At 35.3% G+C, this 24837-nt stretch overlaps 2 protein-coding genes across 4 annotated transcripts in view; one reads left to right on the top strand and one right to left on the bottom strand.

Moving 5' to 3' along the window:
* Window positions 1-504: 504 nt before the first annotated feature.
* On the bottom strand, window positions 505-18997 carry LOC137717362 (MADS-box protein AGL24-like). 3 transcript variants are annotated; one of them, XM_068456710.1, is made up of 16 exons: window positions 18864-18997; window positions 18358-18563; window positions 14377-14455; window positions 13206-13267; window positions 13004-13103; window positions 12113-12220; window positions 10623-11253; window positions 10183-10536; window positions 9284-9486; window positions 3245-3323; window positions 2781-2842; window positions 2581-2680; window positions 1893-1934; window positions 1699-1740; window positions 1400-1578; window positions 505-751 (listed from the first exon to the last, which is right to left on the bottom strand). In XM_068456710.1, the coding sequence occupies exons 9-16, from the start codon at window positions 9472-9474 to the stop codon at window positions 742-744; spliced, it is 705 nt and encodes a 234-aa protein (XP_068312811.1). In that variant the 5' UTR covers window positions 9475-9486; window positions 10183-10536; window positions 10623-11253; window positions 12113-12220; window positions 13004-13103; window positions 13206-13267; window positions 14377-14455; window positions 18358-18563; window positions 18864-18997; the 3' UTR covers window positions 505-741. The 3 variants fall into 3 exon arrangements, with proteins under 3 accessions (XP_068312811.1, XP_068312810.1, XP_068312812.1); XM_068456709.1 differs by having other exon boundaries at window positions 10623-12220; XM_068456711.1 differs by lacking the exons at window positions 10183-10536; window positions 10623-11253; window positions 12113-12220; ... (3 more) ...; window positions 18358-18563; window positions 18864-18997 and adding an exon at window positions 9822-10166.
* Window positions 18998-22886: 3889 nt separating this feature from the next.
* LOC137716774 (uncharacterized) overlaps window positions 22887-24837 on the top strand; it is a 60301-nt gene continuing 58350 nt past the window's right edge. The window contains exon 1 of the mRNA XM_068456157.1: window positions 22887-23015. The gene's annotated coding sequence lies outside the window, so the exon portion shown is untranslated. The remainder of the gene's footprint in view (window positions 23016-24837) is intronic.

Raw genomic sequence — 24837 nt, 5'->3', positions numbered from 1 at the left:
AATCATAATATATATATATATATATATATATATATATATATATATATCTCATAATTTGAATTTGAAGTATACAACGCAGGAATTAGAAAGATTTTTTTTCTTTCAAAATCATTGGAATCGACGAGATAAGGGTTTGGAGAAACGTGTATCAACTTAACACCTTAAAAATCGTCAGAATTTGGTAAATTCATTAAAAAACTATACAATGGTAAGTGCTGAAATTCATGTGAAACTTATGGACATAAATAATTGACATGGAGATAGTCTCTTAGTAAACCCCACCTAGGATGATGCAACACTAGTGGACTCCTTTCAAATCAGCCTCATGAAATTGAACTCATATTAAAAGACCCCTTTATTTAATTTTTAATTTTTAATTTTTAGGGTTCGATTTTCGGTCCAAGTCCCCACCCTTTAAGGCAGAAATGAATATTTAAGCATAATTACAAAACCTTATAACTTTTAGGCATCCCCAACAAATCCACAAGACAAGACAAAACTGAATTAGAGTCCAAATTCATAGGCCTGCATTTGCATAACTAGATCAATGTCATGCTTTGCATGGAATACAAATATAGTTTTACATATAACACACAGTCACAGTACTTCCACAGAGATGTCTTCCAATTTGTTTTTGAGTTAAGACACACATATCACTCGCATGTTACAATAACTCGACTTTATTTAGAGATTATAAGGAAGTGCAACTCTCCATCTGTCTCCACTTCTTAACCAGGGAAACTAAGGGAGCCTGAAAATACCGAATACAAAAACCGATTAGCAATTTCATTGAAGATGTTGAAGAATGAAAGCATCATAGCGGTACAATTATACTTAACGAACATCATGAATTTGTGATACGCTGAGGAAAGGAGCCAAACGGCCCAAAGAAACATGAGGTACAGGAGAAAGGAAAAAATAGCATAGCCCACATGAGCACAGGAAAAAATGGCATAGCCCACATGAGCACTTGAGCTAATCAAAGGCTAAAAACAAAACAAAAAACCTACATCAAAACTCAACGGCAACTAAGGCGTGGCAACCCCACTGCTATCTTTGAAAACAAGCTTGTGCCACTAAGGAGATGGACCATGTTCAACCCAAGCTTCCATTAAGACCTTCCTTAAATGGCTTTTTTTACTTAAAAGAAAAGTAAATTAAAATTTTTAAAATTGGTAATGTGTAAAATTCGACCAGATCATGCTGAGATGAATAAGCTTGAGAGAACAACCCATGATAAGCAAGCAAACCCTCCGCGTGGACAGCAAAATATCCCTTATCTACACAGCTCCCTAGTATTTTACTACCCTTATTCTTCGTCGTATCATCAAATAAGCACAAGCCAAAAGTCAAAGCAAAAGCCAACAGCAAATAGCATATATATTAGCAAGCGGCTCACCCCAGTTTGAGAGACAAGATGTCGGAGCAGTCATCTTCAAGAGAGAGAGCACTGCTGGAGCAGGCGGTGACATTTGTGGCTGATTCAGATGTCATGCCTTCTTCTCCAACATTATTCAGGTTTTCCAACTCCATGATCGCCGCCGGTTCGATATCTCCTCTAGCTGATAACATCACCAACTGCCATGCAAAAACAACAAAGAAAAAGATCGCCCATATTTAATTTTTAATTAAGATTTATTACTTTCATTAAATAAAAATAAAATAGAAGAAAAAATATAAATGGTGGTAGTTTCTTACCCTCTGCTTTAGCTGGTTGTTAGCTTCTATAAGCTCAGCTCCCTGCATGTATAATCAGGGCATAGAAGAGGACAACAAAGCAAAAATTCATTAATGTTTATTATTTTCTTTTCGGGAAATTCTGGACTATTTGTATATATTTGTGGCTATTCCATAAATAGACACAGACAACAATCATCTATTTAATTACAAACCTTGTTAGTAAGTGCCATAATCTCACTCATAATCTTTTTTTCCTGAAATAAACGGGAAATTTGAAATTAGATGTTGCTATATATACATATATAGTCCAAAATATTTCTTTAGTAAAATAACCTAGTTAAAGTACGGAAAATACATGGTTCAGCTCTATTCTTTACAACCAAGAAATAAAAAGGTCAAGTCTACATTCAATTTGACCAAAGTCTAAATTTGAAAGATACGCCTGCAAAAGAATAGTCAGATTAGAAACTTGTTGATTTTTTTTATTAGGGTAATGGTAGGAAGACTAAATATTGTATACTAAATCACTTACTTAAGTATTGATTAACGTGCTTATTTGTTATTAATGACACATCATTTAATCAAAAATTTAATTATAAAATTCAGTCTACCTAGCATTACTCCTTTGATTAAACAAAAAGGTGTATACGAGGCACAATGTGTCGATCTATTTATTTGATTAAGCTCGGTCATGGCTCACTCAAGCATAGGGCAAAAAGTTAAGAGCAAGAAGTGCAGCATTATTTTATGGAGTGTTAATAACAAATTTCTTATTTGAACAAAATTAAGATATTTGTTTTATTCTTTCCAAGAACAATATTTGAACAATGACTAATTAAGTAATAAATCGTCCGGATCATTGTACAATAATATGTATTAAGCCTCAGTTTTAAGTAATACCTTAGTTTTAATTACACGGCCAACGCTTGCTTCCACCATTTTTTCTAGCTTGTTCAGTTGATCCAGATCCAAGTCTTGAAGGTCCTCACCCTTCATCTGCCTTTTGCATGCCAAACCAGTTTCAGCAGACTCGTCAAACGGTCATACCAGCCTAATTAACCACCATATATCTTACAAACAAATCGATAAATTATAATTACCTCAGCTTGCGGGTCTTATCCTCAAGTTCCTTACTCAGCCTGATCGTGTTTTCTTTCTCCGACTAATTAAATGGGAAAGATATTTATATCATCATTTAGATAATCTACTCTGTCACGTGAAAAGCTTATAAACATTAGGCTCAAAAAGAAACAAGAAAGAAAAAAAAAATGTAATCTGTCACAAGAAAACTTAGAATGTTCAATGGAAGTTAAAACTATAACTTGGAGTCATTACTCAACCCCAAGTACTTGCACATATTTAGTCTAACAGGCCAACCCTGCTGCATGCATATATAGAAGTCTAACTTTTAATGCTGTAAAAATATATTCCGATGCTCCAAGTGCAGATCAAAGAAAATATTACATTCACTTGACACAATTAATTGTTGTACCATTAAAAATGTAAATTCTAGAGCAAAGTGGAAAAAAAAAAAAAAAAAAAAACTAATATTGAACTGAATAACCTGCAGTTGGTGAAGCGTGATTTGATCCGATTTTTCCCCACCAGTATGTGATTTGTACCTTGCAATCACATCCTTGGTACTTGACAACATAAAGGGATAAACTATAATTAGTATGTTTCATTATTACTTATAAATTATTCACATAAAAATAAAATTATATCCAACATAAAACCAATAGTGCTTGCATGTTGCACTTGCAAACACTTTTGCAATAATCCCAATAAATTAGTATTTGCATGTTGTATGCGGTTTTGTACGAGATCGTTATTTACTCTGCTCTTTTCTGGTTTTATTTTTTTTTACAAAAATAATTTAAAAACCGAGACTGAAATCAACCAATTTTGAACATGCATGCAAACAGAAAAACTGCTAGAATAAAATACCCCAAAAACATGCACATGAAATGCAGGAGGACTAATTTACCAAGAAGAAAACAAAATTAGGACAAATCAATACAATTTGGAGATAATTCATCAAGATTAACCAGCCACAACATGTCAACAACTATCTCTTTGGAGATATTTGGTTCTAACCGTTGCAATCCAACCAGCCAAAAGGCCCAAATCATTAGGGCAAAGCTTTTGGTTACCCATATCGAAAGGTCAAGTCGGAATATTGTATATGAGATAATGAGATCATCAACTAAGGATACAGAACAACAAATAGGCAAAACCAACGTTGGGACTATCAGGTAACTAAAAGTGGGACTAAAAGTCTAAGTCAGTACCTCTCACATCAACTCGAGCATCATTGCAAATAGGATAATGCTTAGGCACTCATTTATGAGGAGGGAGATTCTCTCTCCTTCTAATCTCTCTTCTCTATTTGAACGGTCACGGTTAAGCCACATCAACATTTTATATTGATTTTTTTTTATAAAGACAATAAGACAAAAAATAATGTGTGAAAAAATGGAAGGAAAAGGGAAGAGAATAGGAGAGGAGACAAAAAACATGTTTTAATATTATTGAAATATTTTAATATTTCAATAAAACAAAGAACACTTGGCATTTTTTGATTGATAGTAAGCACTTAAGTATTATTCATGCAAATGTACTCACTTTTGATTTTGACCCATTAATATTGTAACGCATGTTATATTATTTTTAAAAAAATAATAGACATGTTTAATTTTTCTTGAGCTTTAAAAACAAAAAACACATAATATCTTTTGATTGAATCAAATTAAAAAGTGAGTATATGCCTAAGTATTATCATTTTTTTGTTGGCTTGATTGGTCTCTTTGATCCTGAATTTGTCAATGATCAACTATATTTTCAAAAGGTTTTCGATACAATAAACAAATAGAAATAAAAACAAGAAATTCTTGCTAACTTTTGACCATTTTTTTTCTTGGCAAAGTTTTCAAGTTTCTACCTTGTGCTTTTAATCTCGTCCACTGCCGCACAAAAAAAAAAGGGATAAAAAGAGAGAATCACATACATCTAACCAACTTAATAACTCTACTTACAAGTAATGACTGATTTGATAATTTACTAAGTCCATCTAGTTAGAGCCATCCAACTTTAGTGGAAAAGACCTAAACATAATGCACTTAATTTGGAGGGATATCTTGGGGATACGAGAGTTAATATACTAATTGTTTTCCTTGTATATTTTCAAAAGGTGAAAGATCCTATGAGTTGTTTCCTAGACTATTAAGACTCATTTATACGACCTTAATATTATAAGTAAACGAATTGTGTTTCCTTGTTAATTGGAAGATTAATCCAAGCACACAGTACTTTTTTATTGGTCTTAGGTATCTTAGGACTTAATTAGGAGGCTTATTATTGTAGCACTGATTCCACAATTGTCAAGTCTTCACTATCTGCTTATGCAAGAATGTTGAGGTACACCTTCCAAGTCAACCCTCTTTCACATTTGGTTCCTATAATAGTTCCCTTAAGAAGACCACTCTCCGGAACACTGGAAACCTCCTCCGAAAGTGGGTGTTGGGGGTGCTTATATATTCTATACTATAGTACTTAAGGACTTTCGCTTCGTAATCAATCGAATACAAGATGTTAGAAGGCGGGCTAACTCTATTACTTGAAGCCACTTGATCTTGGACAAATATCCTTAAAATCCATAACCCGACACTTGTTAAGATAACATTTCATCAATCACTCAAAACTAGTACTAAAGGACCATCCATAAGCTATACAAAACTTAACATGCACTTCCTTGACTATAATTTACGGCAAAATTGGCAATCCATTCTCATGTTTACCGCAAAAATGGAGGCACCTAACCTTGTATATACTTCATTGATGTGTCGTGTTCACTGTTGCTGCATGAGATTCTCAAATGAGAAATCCTCTTTTCACATCCGCTCAAGGGGATGCAGGCAAGTAACATGTTTGAAAATTTTAGTATGATAAAGTTTTTAATATTTTATATTTAGATAGGTGAAGAACTTTAATAGTAAGTTTTATCCAGCTTTAGACGACGTTATTATGAGTAGTCTCTAAATTGCACAAACATATCACACACATATGCATTGTATATTATTTGCTTGATATATTTGGAGAGAAGTTGGGCTTGTAAAGAGGTGAATGAAACCTAATTTGTGTCCCCCAATTTTGAGTTTCTGAGAACAATGTCCAAAGCATCTTGAATGAGAAGTAAGCTATACAGAATGCTTTGATATTCTTATAGCAACTCAAAAATGCTTGGTTTGATGTTACGTTAAAATTTTGGACCAAAAAAAAAAATGTTAGGTTAAAATGCTGTCGGTGCTGATGAAGTGTATCCGATGGCTTTGAGAAAGATTTTTAACTATGAAAAAAATATTCTAAACTTTCCATGAGAGCTTGAGATGTAGGAACCCCAAAGCCCCAAGTTTAGTAAATAAGTTGGTGGTTGGCGTTGGCTAAACTTGGATTTAGTAGCAAGGCTAAAGCGTTTAGGGTGGATTTTGTCCATGGAGCTTGGGTTTCAAAAGTAAGAGAGTAAAAAGAGCTTAAAAACTTGAGGTTATGGAAGAAAAAATTGAAGTCATACTTGTGGATGGCTTATTGGGAAGCTTGCAGCAGCCAAGACAGATTTCTTGCAGCTAGGAGAAGGAAGTCCTCCATACCTACAGTTGAAGGAAGTAATAGAAAATGCTTTATGCTAGAATGCTTGCAATACCAATATCCTCTCCTCTTGTTTTCTTAATACACGCCCAATATATAGAGGTTGAACCACTGTCTTATTTCTAGTGAGCAAAAGGAGGCACTATAACAGCAACAACAACAAAGTCTTATCCCACTAAATGAGGTCGACTATTGTATTTTTGATGACCCGCTCTTGTTGGTGATCACATGCTCTTCTATCTTTTTAAAGAAAGTATAGACTAAAAAGATATCACATGCCAATGCAAAATCTAAGATGTTGGCCAATATACATATAGAGGTTGAAAAATTATCTTCCTTATAGTGAGTAAGAAGAGGCGTTGGAAACTACTTGTTTTCAGTGATCATCGGAATCTTCTTCCAAAAGTAGCTTTTTGTTCTTTCTTAATTTACAAAAGCATTTTCAATTTGTTCCTTTGTTGCTTTAGATAATGTTTATAGAGGTGTGTTTTTAGGAAGTAAACACATATTTTTGGGTCAAAATCAAAGGAATAATGGTAGTAGACCGAGGTGAGGTGAGCTCTAGCACGGTAATAACAGATCATGCACAAGGCAATGAGATTTGAGTAGTTCGCTGGGCAGCATCCACTTCGTGTTGTATTTAGTAATTATTTGACATGGGCATCCCACTTGGAAATCTGTTAGATTTAGGAGACTTTCACAAGAAGAATGGGAGAGGTGAGAAAAATGGAGAGTGATTCCAGAGTAAGTTAGCCTAATCTTTTGCTTGGAGGTGGCTGCTTTATATATCCATGAGAGACCCCACAGCTGGTTGACATGTGGCTCAATCCAGGTGATGGAGAGTACATAAAAACACAACCGGTCAAAAATAGCCTTTCCAGCCTCGAGGCACCAATATCTATTCATATCTGATCGACATCTGGCATCTCAAAATGTGATGGGGTGTAAGGGCTTTATGGTCGACACGTGCCCTACATATAATGCCCAAGCCGACATGGTACAATTAAACAAGAGCAACTCGGCTGAGTCGGCTGAGTCGGCTCAGTTCTCTCAGTGGTGACCAAGCTTAGTAGAGCTGACATGGATAATCATTCTATGGCCTGGCTATCAACAAAGGGAATGAGGTCAACTCGCCTTGGTTATCGGGTGGTGATGACCACAACTTAGTCAAGTTGACATGGATGATGTCCCTAAACTCTAAATTCACGCGACGATTCCTTATTGGTGCATCCGATTTGGAAAAGGAATAGATAAAGAGTCTAATAATAAAATAGGAAGATCTAGATAACAAAAAGCTCATTCACTCTCTACCAAATAGATGTGTTAACATCTTATAAGCTAGTAAGCTAGTTTTAGATTTTCATTAACAAAATAAACGATGTACAAGACACCACCATACAATAAAGGCATCTTTTCTATGCACGTTGATTTGGAATGACAGATTGATACACTAAATCCTATAGTATACATTCTAGGTTAAATAGACCACTTTAGAAATGGTATTTTAGTTTTATTAATATTGTCATCACTTACTATGTGGAGGGAATATTTTTTTTAACTAAAACATAAGCACAACTTTATCTAAATTCTTATTCCACAATTACATTTCTACATTTTAATCTCACCCTTCCTCTCATGCACATTATTTATGGAAGTAGGTTTAAATCTTTGCAACTACTCAGGTTCGTTTATTGTTTCATGCATGCATATAAAAAAAACAGGTTATATACGGCCAATAGCTGCACCGCTCATTGCCCTACTTGACGCATGCATGCATATTTCCTTCTCAAAGGTCTTCAAGGCTTCTACGATGAATCCCCAAGTTTTCATCATATCACTTTATTCCTAGTAAGAAAAATCCAAAGCATATATATATATATATGTATATATAATTGAATGTTCGTATTTTAAGTCCTTACAAATTAACCGTCATTGTAGTTTAGGTGGGGAGGATGAAGGACAACTTTTGGAACATAACCCAACATCATGTGTTGAAGTTGACATGGATATACATATACATATACATATTGGTATGTATATATATTGTAAGTAGATAGTGCTACACTCTTTTACTAGCTAGAGTATTTTATAATTATTTTATGTTGTCAAATTATTTATTTATAACTGATTATTTGAATTCTAGTAAGAATGATGGTCTAAGAAATAATATACCGTGTATCTAGAAAGGGAAACGGTGTACCCCATTTAAAAGGATACTCACATATATTCTTCATTTCATAAACCCCAACTAATATTTTATATATTATTATCTACAACCGATTTGTGATAGGTAGGGGAAATCAGATTAAAGCGGCAAGATAAACCATGAAAAGCAAAGAGTGGCTTATATATATATATATATATATTATTATCTACAACCGTAAAATAGTAATAAGATTACATTTCACTAGACAAGTGGCTTATATATATATAGATTTCTGCATGGCGGACACGATTGCATTTAGCATGAAAAGCAAAGAGATCAGCAAGTAACTTACAAAGAATCACCACAATTCCACATATTGAAGGCATGTAAAACTACGAAAAATGTTCTCAAACTGGGACACCTAGCTAGAAGTTGTCTCAATCAAAAGTACACCTCACTTTTCTGAACTGGAAATTATGTAGTTATCCTCGTACTAGCCAGTTAACTCTCTCTCTCTCTCTCTCTCTCTCTGGGTGAAAGTTCTTAGATTCTCTAGCCTTTCTTCTGTGCCTTATCTAGCTGACACCATAAATTATGTGTGCCTGTGTACATGCGTGGATGACCTATCTAGCTAGTTAGCACTTTCCTCCTTATATATACATATAAATTTTTTTGACTCTAATGCTGAATCTTTCTCTCTCTCTCTCTCTCTAAGAGAGAAGTCAGGTCAGGTACTTGGTTATATTAATTTGTTCAGGTAAGGAAAATTCGAAAGAATTTAGAAGGCGGTGGGATGTTGTACAGTATTTGTACCTGGAGCTTGAGTAATCAAAGAGCTTGCCAGTTTGAGAAAATATGATAACAGCAACTTCAGATTCACACAGAATCGACAGCTCTTCAGCTTTCTTGAAAATCCCTCTTCTCCTCTTTGAAAAGGTCACCTGCCTTGCCGGCAAGTAGTCGATCCTCCTAATCTTGATCTTCTCATTCATCCTTTTCACCATGTCTTTCTACCCCTGCAAAAACAACTAAATCAAATAAATAAAATACACCAACCACTTTTCACATATATATAATCGTTCACAAACTAAAAAACTAGCATATATTTTCTGGGTTTTTTTTTTCCCATAATTTTAAAGATTATTGACCTCAAACCCTAGCATCTCAGATCTAATAACAGATTATTGACCTCAAACCCTAGCATCTCAGATCTATATAAGAAAAACAAAACCCAGAAAAACTGACCACAATCAACTGTCCAACAAGCCTACAGTATTTGAGGAGGAGGAGGAGGAGGAGGAGGACCATACATAAATTAATTACACTGGGTTTTCCGTTATTATTTGTTTACCTTCGTTGGGGGTTCAGGTCTGAAGTTTTGGGAAATTTGCAGAACAGCGAAAGAAAAGCCAGCAATTCTGGAAAGAGAAGAAAATGGAGAAGAGAGAGAGTTGGGGCGCCGCCGGCAGTTCAAGAAAGGAAAGGTTGCTAAATTAATTTTCCTATTTATGGAAAAATAGGAAATATCTTTCTTTGGTATCCACTATTTGCGCCTTTTTCTTTTTTTAGATATTTTTTGGGAAAACAAGGTTAGAAACGTGGAACGCAAATCAGTTGGTGTGATGAGTGATGAATGCGATCACGACCGTCTATAATATGTGGACTGGACGACAGTAAGGCTGGGGATTCTCAGTTTAATTCTTTTTACGTACCACACGGTTTGATTTTCCTCACCCACTTCGTCTTTCTCACTTCTTTATCCCAAAGAGCGGCGGTAGCTGCAAACGGCGATCTCTGCGACACTTGCTGGCAATACTCATTCCCACTTGTGAAACAAAACTCCCCAAACCCGAACGCCCCGAGTTTCAGTAGCCGTATTCTCCAAACCCTCTTCCACCATTGCCATCCCGGCCCTCTCGTTTTCTCTGCAGAGCAATATCGTCTTATGATTTTACTAATTTAGATAAATTATGGTCAGTGGTTCTATATCTCCCTCTCCTCTTCTCTGCAATCTCGTCATGTGACTGAATCTTCATTTTTTTTCTGTGGCGGTGGTTTGTTGAGATCTGTAAAAAAACCAAAATTATTTTCATGTATCTGCAGAATATGTAAGTTCGCTGAGCCGCGGCACCGCTAACAGATCAAAGAATACCTGTTGCCAATCCACCAGTATAGGTCCCGCCTAACTCCTGGAAGGCTCCTTCTCCTGTACCCAACAGATTTGATTTAGGGTTTGTCAGACAGACGGCGGCAGGAGAAGAGGGGCATCGCCGACATAAGGGACATAAAATGCGAAATGAAATATGGTAAGAGAGAATGCATGCAGTAAGTGTATGATAGGAAAAGCATGGACATCTAATTGGAAAACCGAGCGAATGTACAATTATAACCGACACGTGTCAATTCCAAGCTTTGAATTTACTGTCTACTTTATCTGAATTATTGAAATAGTAATGTTTATAAGCAACCTCCATTTAAGCCATATTTTACATATTGTATTTTATTAATCATATGACTTTATCCGAATCATATGATTTTATGGTCGATGATTGAATTATTATTTAATTGTTGATTAATATGTTTATTTTCTATTAATGACACATCACAAAATTTACAAATACGGTCTAAAGAATTAATCTATTGCCATGCCGCATGGAACACAAATATAACACAAAATGGCACTCCCCCGGATATGTCTTCCAATAACTCGACTTCATTTACTAATTTTAAGGAAGTGCGCTCTCCATCTTGGTCAACTTCTTAACTAGGAAAACTAAGGAAGCCTGAAAATAGAGAATACAAAATTAATTAGCAATTTCACTGAAAATGTTGTAGCATCCTGGCCGTACAGTTATACCAACATCATGAATTTGCGATCTCGTACGAAACCATGCAAGTGATTTTATGTGCGTATGCTGTAGTATTGAGAGAGTGGAATCCCATATTTTCGGTTGAATAACGGCCGGTGATCGTCACTGTAACAATCTATTAGTTGACAACTTAACATGAAATCATGCTAGTGATTCACATTACATAAAATAAATATGCACAGGTAGTGCAAGTAAGGGAGAATTTATCGTATGATCAATGTTAGACACTAATCCAGTAGCTAGGTTAGACGATTCAGATAATATTTGTAGAAAAGTAAAAAAAAAAAAAAATTAGTTTCAAAGGATAACACATCCGTGCCATCCTCCACTATTTACCCTTGGTTTTCTCCAGATTTTTCTTTTGGGTGAGGAAACAAACCAAACGCCCCAAAAGAAACATTAGGTACATGAAAAAATTCAGAACAAAACCCAAATGAGCACTTGAGCTAATCTATTGACGTACAAAAAAAATTCACAACAGTCGGTTTTTCTTTAATTTGGTACAAACTAGTTGGTTTCTTCAAATATTAATTCTCTGTTTTTAAGTAATAATGGGCTAAAATAAAAAACAGGAAAACCTATATCAAAACTCAACGTCAAAGAAGGCCTGGTAATCCCAATTTTATCTTTGAACACAAGCTTGAGCTCGCCACGAAAGAGATGGACTACGTTCAACCCAAGCTTTTATGAAGACCTTTCCTAATGGGTTTTTTTTTCCCTTAAAAGAAAAGAAAATTTAAGTGCTTTAAACCGGTAATGTGTAAAATTCGACCTGATCATGCTGAAATGAATCAGCTTGAGAGAACCACCCACGATACGTAAGCAAAAGCTCCGCGAGGACAGCAAAATATCCCTTGTTAGCTTCTAGCGGCTCAGCTCCCTGCATGTATAATCAGTGCATGCAGAGGACAACAAAGCAAAAGTTCATTAGTGATTAATTATTTTCTTTCTGGAAACTCTATTTTATATATAGACACAGAGACAACAATCATTTATTTAACTACAAACCTTTTTCTCACTCGTAATTTTTTTGTTTCCCTGAAAGATGGAAATTTTGAAACTAGATGTTGCTGTATAGATATACAATCCATAAAAAAAATGTTATTCTTACCATATTTTTCATACCACATTTGTACAACATTTCTAATAAGGTATGGCCTCAGATGTGGTACAAATATGGTATAGAAAACGTGATAAGAGTAGCATTATGTCTTTCGTAAAATAATCTAATTAAAGTATATATACTTGGGTCAAGTTTACATTCTTTACAACTGCCCCAAAAAAAAACCAAAAAAAAAAAAAGGTAAAGTTTACATTCAAATTAACCAAAGGCTTAACGTGTTGATCTATTTATTTGATTAAGCCCAGCCATAGTTCACTCATGATAGTGAAAAATATGAAATTAGAGGAAGAGGTGCAATATTACTTTTATGGAGAGCTAATAACAGATTCTCTATTTGAACGTTATCAAGACATTTGTCTTATTTTGCAAGAATGATATTTGAACAAAGACTAATTAAGCAATAGATCATCCGGATCTTTGCACAATAATACGTACTAAGACTCAAAAATGTTTTCCTCTATCCGAGGGATACCTAGATTTTAAAAGCCATGGTCAGATGTATTCACATGTAACAGTATAAATTAGCTAGCTAGAACATACCTTAGTTACAATCACACAGCCAAGGCTTGCTTCCACCTATTTTTCTAACTTCTGCAGTTCATCCAGACCCTAGTCTTGACGGTCCTCACCTTTCATCTGCCTTTTGCATGCCAAACCAATTTCAGCTGACTCTCGTCAAACGATCATCCCAGCTTAATTAACCACCATATATCTTACAAGCAAACCGATAAAATATATTTACCTCGGCTTGCGGGTCTTATCCTCAAGTTCCTTACTCAGCATGATCTTGTTTTCTTTCTCCAACTATTTAACGGGAAATATATTTATACCAAACCATCATTTAGATAGTCTAATCCGTCACAGACTCACATGAAAAGCTTATAAACATCAAGCCCAAAGAGAAACAAGAAAGAAGAAAATCTTAGAACAGCACAAAGCACAAAATTGGATATCGCCTATTTTTATGCCAAAAGATGTTTCGTTTATAGATTCCAAATGTCACAGTGAAGGGAAGGGAAAAAAGGGGCAAAAGATGGACTACTTAAACATGCTTGAGCATGGATATTCAATTGTAGCAATCTCCAGGTCATTTGATTCCTACGTAACAAGAAACCATACATGAAACTTTTTTCCATGAGCAAAACTCAATGATTCAAATGAATACTAACTAATAACACGTTAGAATTTATCCAAAAAAAAAAAAAAAAAAAAACACCAACTTAGAACTTCAATGGAAGTCAAAAATATGACTTGGGGTCATTACTTAACCCCAGGTACTTGCACATATTTAGCCCAAGAGGCCAACCATGATAATGTGACAACTATGGGCCCCACATTTTGATTCAAATTTGTGCCACATGGACAAACAAACAAACAATTGAAATTGGATACAACTATGATTCTAGGCTGAGCGGAGGATCGTCTAATTTTGGGCTTAGTCTAATTATCGGCTCCGGGGGCTGATTCTTCAAAATATTTTTTAAATTTATTTTATTTTTATAATTTATATAATTTCAATTAGTTGTTTGTCCATATGGCACAAATTTGACATCACATTATTAAAAATGTGAGACTCACAGTTGACACATCATCATTTAATATTAAATTAACGGACCGACTAACGGATGTATGATATTTCAACGAAATAATAAGTTGACGTATGAAATAGCAATGTTCAAAAATGATTTACGAGTTTGTTATGAGATCCAAACTTGAAGATGCAAAATGTAATTTACCTTTTTATTTATGTTAAAGAAATCATATGCCGTAAAATTGCATTCCATAGCTCCAAGTGTATAGATCACAGAATGCGATACATTCACTTGACACAGTTAATTGTTATACCATCAAAATTGGAAAATTAAAGAGCAATTAGGACGGGAAAAAGGAAAACCAATATTCAACTGAATCACCTGCAATTGATCAAACGTGGGTTGATCTGATTTTTCCCCAGAAGTATGTGATTTGAACCTTGCAATCACATCCTTGGTACTTCACAACATAAAAGGATAAAATATAATTAGCATGTTTCATTATTATTTATAAATTATGACACATCTATAATAATAATATTCAACAAAAAAAGAGACAGAGAATTAGTTAGTGCTTGCAAATACTTTTGCAATAATCCCAATAAGTTAGTACTTGCATGCTGTATGCAACCTTGTATGAGATTGTTATTACTATGTTCTTTTCTGGTTTAATTTTTCTTTTACAAAAATAATATAAAAACTGTGACTGAAATCAACCACTTTGAACATGCATGCAAACAGAATAACTGCTAGAATAAAATACCCAAAACAATAAGACAAAAACATGCACAGTTAAATGCTACAGAACTAATTTACCAACAAGAAAACAAAATTACAACAAATTAATACAGATTTGGAGATAATTCATCCAGATTAACCATCCACAACAATCTCACTTTGGAGATATTTGGTTATGTTGCAAACCAACCAGCCAAAAGGCCCAGAACATTAAGGCAAAGCTTTCTGGAGGTTTTATTGCTTGGTCTGGTTACCTGGATCAAAATGTCCAGTCGGAATATTATCTATGAGATATGAGATCACCAACTGAGGATACACGCAACAAAAAGGCAAAACCAACGTTGGGACTATCAGGTTAACTAAGCAAATGGGCCTAAAATGTCCAAGTCAGTTCCTCTCACATCAACTCAGACATTATTGCAAATATGCTTTAATTGTTATATTCGCTACGGCCACTTTTTGGCGGGTGGCTTAATTTCCAATCCTGAATTTGTCAATGCTTTGCTACCATAGTTAGCAAAATAATATAAGAATAAGGACGACATACAAAATTGCATGAACTATAAGCATATTAAGTTAATGAATCATACAATGAAGTTTTGGAAGGGATAAATTAGGTATAAACTGAGGGAAGAGACATGATTCTCACACATTTAACTTGAGTTCATGCCAGAGCGCTCCACTACAAAAGTAATCTATCTCTTATAGAGATCGATGGAACGATGCAGAGATATGCAAGAGAATTGCACATGGTCTTTATAGATGTGAAAAAGGCATATGATAGGGTACCAAGAGAGTTTGAAAGACTCTAGAGACGAAAGGAGTATGAGTAGCATATATCGAAGCAATCAAGAATATGTATGATAGAGAAAAGATTGTAACTAGAACTCATGAAGAACAAATTGAAAACTTTCCCATAACTATATGATTACACCAAAGCTCAGCATTAAGTCTTTACTTTTTTGCCCTCTATAACTCAAAAGTCACCACTTTACTCCTTGGAACTCAAAATTCGCTCCAGTTTGACTTCCTTCAACTCGATTTTGATCCCATTTTGCCCATTAACTCAAAAGTCGTCATTTTACTCTATAAGACTCAAATTCGCTCCAGATTGCCTTAATTCTGTTAATTTTGTTATGTTGAATGCTGACGCATAGTGGAGATTTATTATACTTTCTGTTAATTTCGTCATTTTACTCTATAAAACTTGATTTTAATATTTTCTGATTATTGAATGTTACCATATGAAGATTTATAATCAAATTCATTGGCATGTGTGACACAGTCTTATTAGGTGGTGGGTCCCACATGTTTCAGGGAGGTGACTTTTAAGTTTCAGAGAAAAGAAATAGTTCACAAGTCAAAGTAGAAGGAATTTTGAGTTTCATGGATTAAAATGTTGATTATGAGTTATAGGTGGCAAAGTGAGATCAAAATTGAGTTCTAGAGTGTAGTTGTAAATAAACCTAAGTTTTATCCTCTAGAAGACTTTATCATGAGTGATCTACAAATTGCATAAACATCACACACAACGAACATATGAATATTATTTCTTTTAGATACTCGGATACTAATTTATGTTGTACTTATGGCGAAATGTTTTGTAGTTAATAGTTGACAGGAATGATGGGAATTTCATGAGTGGAATTGATATGGCTTGATGGGAAGCTTGCAATAGCCGAGATAGGAATTCTACCAGCTAGGAGAAGAAGTCCTTCTCCATGCCTAGTTGAAGGAACATGATAGAAAACGCTTGATGCTAGAATGCTTGCAGCACTAGAATCCTCTCCTCTCGTTCTGTCACCAAATATACGGAGGTTGAAAAGTTCTCATTTATGGTGTGTAAAATTGTACTTGTTTCCAGTAAATATTGAATTCTTTATACATCTTATGGCTATCAAGTATCAACAAAGGGAATGAGGTCAACTCACCATGGTTATCAAGTGCTGATGAACACATCTTAGTCAAGTCGACCTAGATGATGTCCCTCTTCCATAGTCAACCAAGACACTGAGGTCAGCTCGAATTGCCGACGGTGGGGAGACTTTGGTGGCGTAAAAAGCCCCTCTATATGTGGGAGTATATCAGTCCTAATCCACGCGACAATTCCTTATCGATATATTTGGTTCGGAATGGTATAGAAAAAGAATGTCGAATAGTAAAAATAGGAATATCTAGATCACAAAAAGGTTATACACTATCTAGTAAATTCTTAGAAGCTACCCCTCAATAAGAATTTTTCTGACACAATAGACAAGTTAAAAAACACCATCCAACAATAAGGGCATCTTTCTATGCGTGATGATTTGGGATGTCATATGGATAACACATTTCAGGTTAAAGGAACCACTTTAAAAGTGATATTTCCCATTTTGTTAATAAAAATGACATCATCACTTACTATGGCGAGTGTCTTTTTTTTTCTTTGCTAAAACAAAAGCACAACTTTATCTAAATTCTTATTCCACAATTACATGTCAAGATATTAATCTCACCCTTCGTCTCATGCACAATATTTATGGAAGAAGGTTTTAATCTTTGCAACTACTCAAGTTAGTTCATTATTTCATGCATGCATGTGGAAAAACAGGTTATATATGGCCATAGCTGCACCACTGATTGCCCTACTTGACGCAGGCATACATATTCCTTCTCAAAGGATCTTCAAGGCTTCTATGATGAATTCCAAGTATTCATCACATCACTTTCTTCCTAGTAAGAAAAATCCAAAGCATATATAATTGAATGTTCGTGTTTTAAGTCTTTAGCAAGTTCACTGTATTCATTTACAGGTATTTTAGTTTAGGTGGGGAGAATGAAGGACAACTTTTGGAACATAGCCTAACATCGTGTGTTGAAGTTGTCATGCGTGAATATTTATGGTACGTAGAGAGTAAGTAACTCTTTTACTAGCCAGAGTATTTTATCAATCATTTTGATTTTATGTTGTTAGATTATTTGTTTCGAATTGATTATCTGAATTCTAGTGAGAATGACGGTCTAAGAAAATAATAAACCCCAACTATTATTTTATATGTTGTTATCTTCAACCAATTTGTGATAGGTGGGGAAAATAAGATCAAGGCGGCAAGATAGACTATGAAACTGTAAAATAGTAATAAGATTACATAATTCACTAGACCAGTGGTTCTTATATATATAGACTTCTGCATGGCGGACACGATTGCATGTAGCATGAAAAGCAAAGAGATCAGCATCACGTAAAAAATCGGCACCACTTCACAGATTGAAAGCATGTAAAACTAATAAAATGTTAATTTCTCAAACTAGGACACCTAACTAGAAGTTGTCTCAATCAAAAGTAAACCTCACTTTCCCGAACTAGATATTCTAGATAGCATTCTTAGTACCTTATCTAGTTAAAACTCACTCTCTCTCCCTCTCTCTCTGTCTTTGTGTACATGAATAGATTATCTATCTAGCTATTTAGCACTCTCTGGTCATTTGGGAATACATAACTTTTTGATCCAAATGACTGAATCTCTCTGTCTCTCTCTCTCAGAAAGAGAGAAGTTATCAAGTCATGTACTTGGTTATATTTGTTCAAGTTGGGAAAATTCAAAAGAATTTATAAGGCGGTGGGATGTTGTACAGGGTTGGTACCTGGAGCTTGAGAAATCAAAGAGCTTGCTAGTTTGAGAAAAGATGATAACAGCAGCTTCAGATTCACATAGAATCGACAGCTCTCCAGCTTTCTTCAAAATCTCCTCTTCTCCTCTTTGAGAAGGTCACCTGCCCTTGCCGGCAAGCAGTCGATCTTCCTGATCTTGATCTTCTCCCTAATCATTTTCTCCAATTCTTCCTACCCCCTTCAGAAACAATAATTCAAGTAAAATAAAATAAATCAACCACTTCGAATTTCCACATACATATAAATGTCCACAAACTCAAAAACTACCTTTTATTTTCTGGGTTTCTGATAATTTTAAGGATTATTGACCACAAACCCTAGCGTTTCAAATCGAAATAAGTAAAACAAAACCCAGACCAACACCACCAACCACAATCAACTGTCCAATATTTCGTATTTACCATAAATAGAAGAAGAAGAAAAAAGGAAAACCATACAGAAATTAATTACTGGATTTTCCTCGGTTTTTTTTGTTTACCTTCGTCGGGGTGGTTTCAGGTCTGAAGTTTTGGTCTGACCAGGAAATTTGCAGAGCAGTGAAAGCCACCAATTTTGGAAAGAGAAGGGGGGGGAGAGAGAGAGAGAGGAGAGAGAGAGTTGGGCGCAGCTGGTTTGTTCAAGAAAGGAAAGGCAGCGAAATTTCTTTCCCATTTACGGAAATTTCCCATTGTGCCTTTTTCTATTTTTGCTGATATTTTTTTGGAAATTAAGGTAATAAAACCTGGACCGCAGATCAGCAGGGGACCGATCACCACCGTTTAGTTTATATGCCGACCGATCACCGATCTAAGAGATTATCGGTTTTATTCTTCCTCAGCCGCTGGTTGTGCGGTTGAAACGCAGCTGCCCTTTTGCCATGCGTTTTCTATGTTATTTACGCTTTTGCCATGCCCTTTCTGTATCACCTGCTGCTGCAGCACTTGCATTTTCAGTCACTAGTTTTAAAATAAGGACACGTGTCAATTTCGAGCTGCGAATGTTTTGTTTGTTTGAATTGCAGAAATGCTTTTTCCTTCTGGGTTTGTAGAAGGAAAAGAAGGGAAGGGATATAGAGGATACGAAAGGGGTGAGTGCCTGGGGAGGCAAATTCAAAGAATGTCAAGGGAGTAAATAAGTAGAAACAGATGGCTGTACATTTGTTAGTTATAAAATCTATATATTATAAAAATATTAAATTAAACGAATCTTAATAGATATCTTTAATAGTTCAGCGAGTTGATTCGCACTTATGGGAGGCAAAAATATTCCCTTCAAGCAATTGGTGCTAGCATCCCTTTTGTTTTGTTTTTTTATTTTTTCTTTTATGTGGACCATGGGATTCAGTACAGCTCATACGTTCTTGTATAAATGAGTTAAATTATAATCTGATGCGACACTTGACTTTGTCTTTATTTTGCTTGGGTGACCTTCTACTCTTTTTATTTGGTAAAATGACTAATTAAGAATTCTCTGCATCGAAGTTCAGTTCTTGTGCATCATGCTCCTTGTCCACATCAAACCTCTAGTACAAGAGTTTGCAACTTGCAAGTCTGGATAGGACCAATACATGTTTATAAACATCGGATTCTACCACAAACTTTAAGTACCACTCTTGGTAGAATAAAAAATGAATTTCATTTCTTGTATTAGACATGTAATCAATCATGCACCCAGTCAAAATCAATAACTTACTTTCCCTCGCCCGCCATATTAATTTCCAATCAGCCAACGTTACACTAGCCTACCTATTTGCGTAGGAGAATCCGGTTAAGGTTTTATTAGTCTTCAGTAATATTAATTTCAATATTTAAGAGCGATTCGAGACGTTTGATCAAAAGTCAAATCTCGGTCAACATGATTAACGGTAGGGTCAACAATCCAACGTAGTCTAATTCGGAAAATCTGCACAACGGATTTTCAAATTCCTAAGATCCTTAAATATAACGTACAACCACATACTATAATTTTGAGACGATCCAATGGTCGGATCGTTATCTACTACAAATGTCAATAATCATAGATTCTTCAATCAAAAGACCCGACTGTCGGATTTCTGTTTCACAATTTCTCAAGGTCCATCAATCGATGAATAGCATGCTCATTAAACTTACCGACGATCCAACGGTTAAGTTGACGTCAATTACAAAAATAAAAAATCAATACCCATATTTCTAATAACCAAACCATCGTATCAAGTTTCAACAAAAACGAACCTTGGATTTAGGCTCTGGACATCAAGGAAGTATCGTTGTCGAAAATCCAGATAGCTAGAGTTTCCCATGTGCCACCAAACGCGCCGCCACGTGTGGTGATTTCTAGCTAACGTAAACTGAAATTTCTGACAAACTTCAAACATCACAAAACCACAGAGATGTAGAACAAGACAAGGGAAAGATTTTTATAACTAGGCTGACTTCCAAAAAGTGGTCGAAAGGCAGTGAAAACCACCAGAGAAGTCTTAGAGCTCGTGAATGGTGCACCCACGGTGCAACATCGTTTGCTGTCCGATGGACGATCAGATAACTCGAATTTCAAGCTGGTGTCAGATTTCAAGTTTGTGCCATAAAGCTGTTAGTCTCCCCATCTACTCCCTAGCGGTTGGAAAACTCTTTACATATCCTGGTTAGGCTAAGCTCATAGACGGTCGGCTATAATGCTCGGGGTATCCTCTTCTAAGACCCTTGGGCCCTGGGCTTCTCAATTTTCTTAGGCTTTTCGTGGCTTCTTTCTCGGCCGACATCAACACTTACATTTTAGTAAGTTTTTATAATATCTTATTTTTGGTACATTGTATATGTGTTGAAGCTTGAAATGTGAAAAGGAAAGATAGTGTGTTTAATTATTTGATAGTGTGTACTTAATTAAAAAACTATAATTACAAAATATAATATTGAATCCTGTCAGGATTCTATGAAATATTATAATCCTGGTTTCTTTTTGGCCGAAAGGAATGGCACTATTCAACGTCTAAAAAGTAAACAAAACTTAAGAGGCAATTCTCTAAAATGATGTGGTTTAGTCAAATTGATTTTTTTACTTGTGTAAAAATATCGATTTACTCAATAATAAAAAAAAAAAAATCTCTAAAATGATGCGGTTTAAACAGTAAAATTTTGGACTAAATCCAATCATAGCTCAAAATTTTGGACCTAGATCAAGTACCTCATTTGAAGCTTAACTCTTTCTTCTTTTTTAAGAGCGATTCGAGACGTTTGATCAAAAGTATGAACAAGAGTAATTATGTTATTTTGGGGATGTACGTAAGGGCAGAGTTAATAATTTTATACTAGGTGGGTTTGCCTAAAAATTTAAATGCGGTTTTTCATTAAAATAAACAGTACTAGAAGCTTTTTGTTAAAATTCTCTTTAAAATAAGGACACGTGTCAATTTCAAGCTGTGAATGTTTTGTTTGTTTGAATTGCAAAAATGCTTTTTCCTTCTGGGTTAAGTAAAAGGAAAAGAAGGGAGAGAGGATGCGAAAGGGGTGAGTGCCTGTTTCCAAAAAAAAAAAAAGGAGGGTGGGGGTGAGTGCCTTGGGAGGCAAATTCAAAGAATGTCAAGGGAGTAAATAAGTAGAATAACATTTGTTAGTTATAAAATCCATAGAAGACAGTCAATTACGCAAGCAACGACTGAGGATAGATTTTTCAGTATGTGTCCCTCTTATTATATATAACATGTGTTGTTATGTCATGTGTTCTAAGAACGTTGAAAAGTTTATCAATTGTTGTAGGAAGAAAATATATGTGCCCAAGACATTTTAGCCTTAAGGACCACATGTTGGCGCTCGAGTTCAACCTACAAATGTTGATATATTTAATTACTACGATCTGATAGTATTCCTCTTTGTTTGTAAGTGAGACGTTTTAGGTTCGAATCTCATAAATGACGAATTAGATGTCAGATTAGGTTGTTTAATGTGTGACTTAACCGAACTCTTCTCTCCTCTTAGTGTACAAATACATCGTTATACTAAAAAAAAAAACCTATAATCCATTGGAGTTGCTTAGATGTTTTTCTTTTCACTTATGTGCTTGAGCGTAACTACCTAGTACATTTCACTTTAGGAGACATTTGGGCTTGAGGTAAAGAGCATGAACTTAGCCCATAATCCCTGAAGTTATTTAAGTGATAATCTAGACTTGTCCCACCTTTGAGATCCATAAAATGGACGATCATGGACCATTCTGAAACCAAGCCCAACTAGTCCATGATCACTGTTTGAAATCATGTTGGACTAAACTTTCTTCCTAATGGTCAACTTTAGGTTTTGGATTAACATTACAGTACTAGCCCATCTCATTTATCATGACATCAAACAAATATGCACAGAATAATTTGGGCATGACATGCATTTTTATTGTGAGTTGGGATTTATATTTGGATTATTTGTCATATTTTTGTCACTGTAAAGTTTTATCTTTCGCTCCCTCATTTTTTTTTTGTGTGGTTTGAGATAAAGAAGTGTCGAATAGTTTTTCCTGATGGTAAAATGTTAGAACTTCTGACAGTGGTTCGTGTTCTCATTAGCTACCGCAACAGGAAAATTCGTTCGATTGTGGCCTGTTTTTACTCCACTATCTGGAGCTCTTTTTGGCAGAAGCTCCTGTTCATTTCAGCCCTTTCAACATAACCAAGTTTTCCAACTTTGTAAGTGGTTTACTTTTGTCTTTTGTTTTTGCTTAGTTTCACCAAGTCTTTTAAATTTGACCGTTTACTTTGTTGAAATCCTCGATGTGGCATGTGAATTTTATATATCTGATATGCAACCCTAACATCTTTAATTTTTAAATTGTACTGCCCACCACCTGGTTGTGTTCATACTTTGTTTTTTCTTATTGAAAACATAATTACAGTGTTTATAAATTAGGGTGATGCTTATGAATGCTTGTTTGAAGCCATTGAGGTGAAAAGCAAATATTGTTCTTCCCTTATTCGTTTGTGTTGTTACTTTGTAACATATATATGGAGGAGTGTCCAATCACCAAGCAATTTAAGAGGAAACATAGCACATTCAAAGCCATTGGATGTGTTCGGGTCAGAGCTGTCCCTCACACAATTCTCGTGGGTCTTGCCTGTCGGGCAAGGTTTGCTGGTTGGTGTACTGCAATATGAGTTTGCTATTAGTTTGAATAGTGCCTTTGTGGGGCCTTTATTAGGCTTTGAGGCTCACAATCAAAACTAATAAGGATCTGAGCATGCCACTGTTATTTTTGTATAATAAATTATTCTTTTTTGGTTATTAATTGGGTTGATTACTTGCGCCATAGTTACTTTAGACTTCTTGATCTTGCTGGATTGTTACAGATTGATTAAGTCTATATAAGGTTCTTTTTCTTGCCTTGTAAACAAGGACTTTTACTCATAATATTGTATGTCCAGTTAAAGGGAGTTTAAGGCCCTTCCAACTATTTCTTTGATTACAGTTAACACTAAAGGAGCACAGTTAATTAGTTTAGCTAGATTAAACACGAATGAACTTTGAAAAGCAATTGAAATTGGTTAGAACTCAAAGAAAGATGCATTAAACAACAGATCTACTTTATGTAAGCACAAATAAAAGAGACTCGAGCAAGATTATAACCTTGTCAGGCAAGGTTCATCTTCTTGCAACCACCTCTCTTTGTACTTTACAAGGGTTGCAATCTTTAGAGAATGAAAGGTAGAACGGGTTTACAAAAGGGATTCGATACTACAACGCTAGGGAAAATTAGCAGAACTTCTAAAACTTGACAAAAGATGGCTTTCTAAGGTGGACCTAGGACTAAACGAGCAGAGTAGGGACAAACTAAAGCTTTTTGGTTTTTTGCTTGTCTGAGAGCAAAGTGAGATGTCTTTTGATTGATTGGTTGAGTGTCATTTTCTCTGGTGTCTCTTACTGCTTTTACAGACTTCTTAGCCCGACTATCCAAGCCTTGCCTTTTAGTGATCGCCTTCGGAGGATGGTGAGTCACCATTTATTTACATATCCATGCCCTTGAAAAGTACTTTTTGCTGGAAGTGAGATGCCTTCTATTGCTCATCACTTCTCACATAGGCTTGTTGCCTATTCCTTGCCAAAAAATAATTATTTTTTTAAATTCTTCCTGGGTCGTCAACTTGTTTGAGCCTAATCCCCCATTTGCTTTTGTGTTCTAGGGCCCCCTCTGACTTGCTCGACCCTGATATCCTAAAAAACACCAGGGTAGGCACGTGCTAGCCGACACCCAAGGGTGACGAAGCCATATTAACATGCATGCAAAAATATGAAGAAAGAACGAATGTAAAATAAAACACGTAAACTTAACTATAATGAATATGAAAATGTGGAAAACATGTTCAGAGCGTACAATTAATCAAGAATATTGTACAATGAAAAGTTACGAACAAAAGGAATGGTTCCTACATCGAGAGGACTCTAAGATACCACTGCGAGAGTGCCTTGACGCTGGGATTGTATGTCTTGATTCTAAGTCCTGAAGAGGGCACAAAA

Source organism: Pyrus communis, chromosome 15 (genome assembly GCF_963583255.1).
Source record: "Pyrus communis chromosome 15, drPyrComm1.1, whole genome shotgun sequence".
Classification (NCBI taxonomy): Eukaryota; Viridiplantae; Streptophyta; class Magnoliopsida; order Rosales; family Rosaceae; genus Pyrus; species Pyrus communis.
The sequence above is the reverse complement of the archived record's forward strand: the minus strand, read 5'-3'. Positions and strand labels throughout refer to the sequence as shown.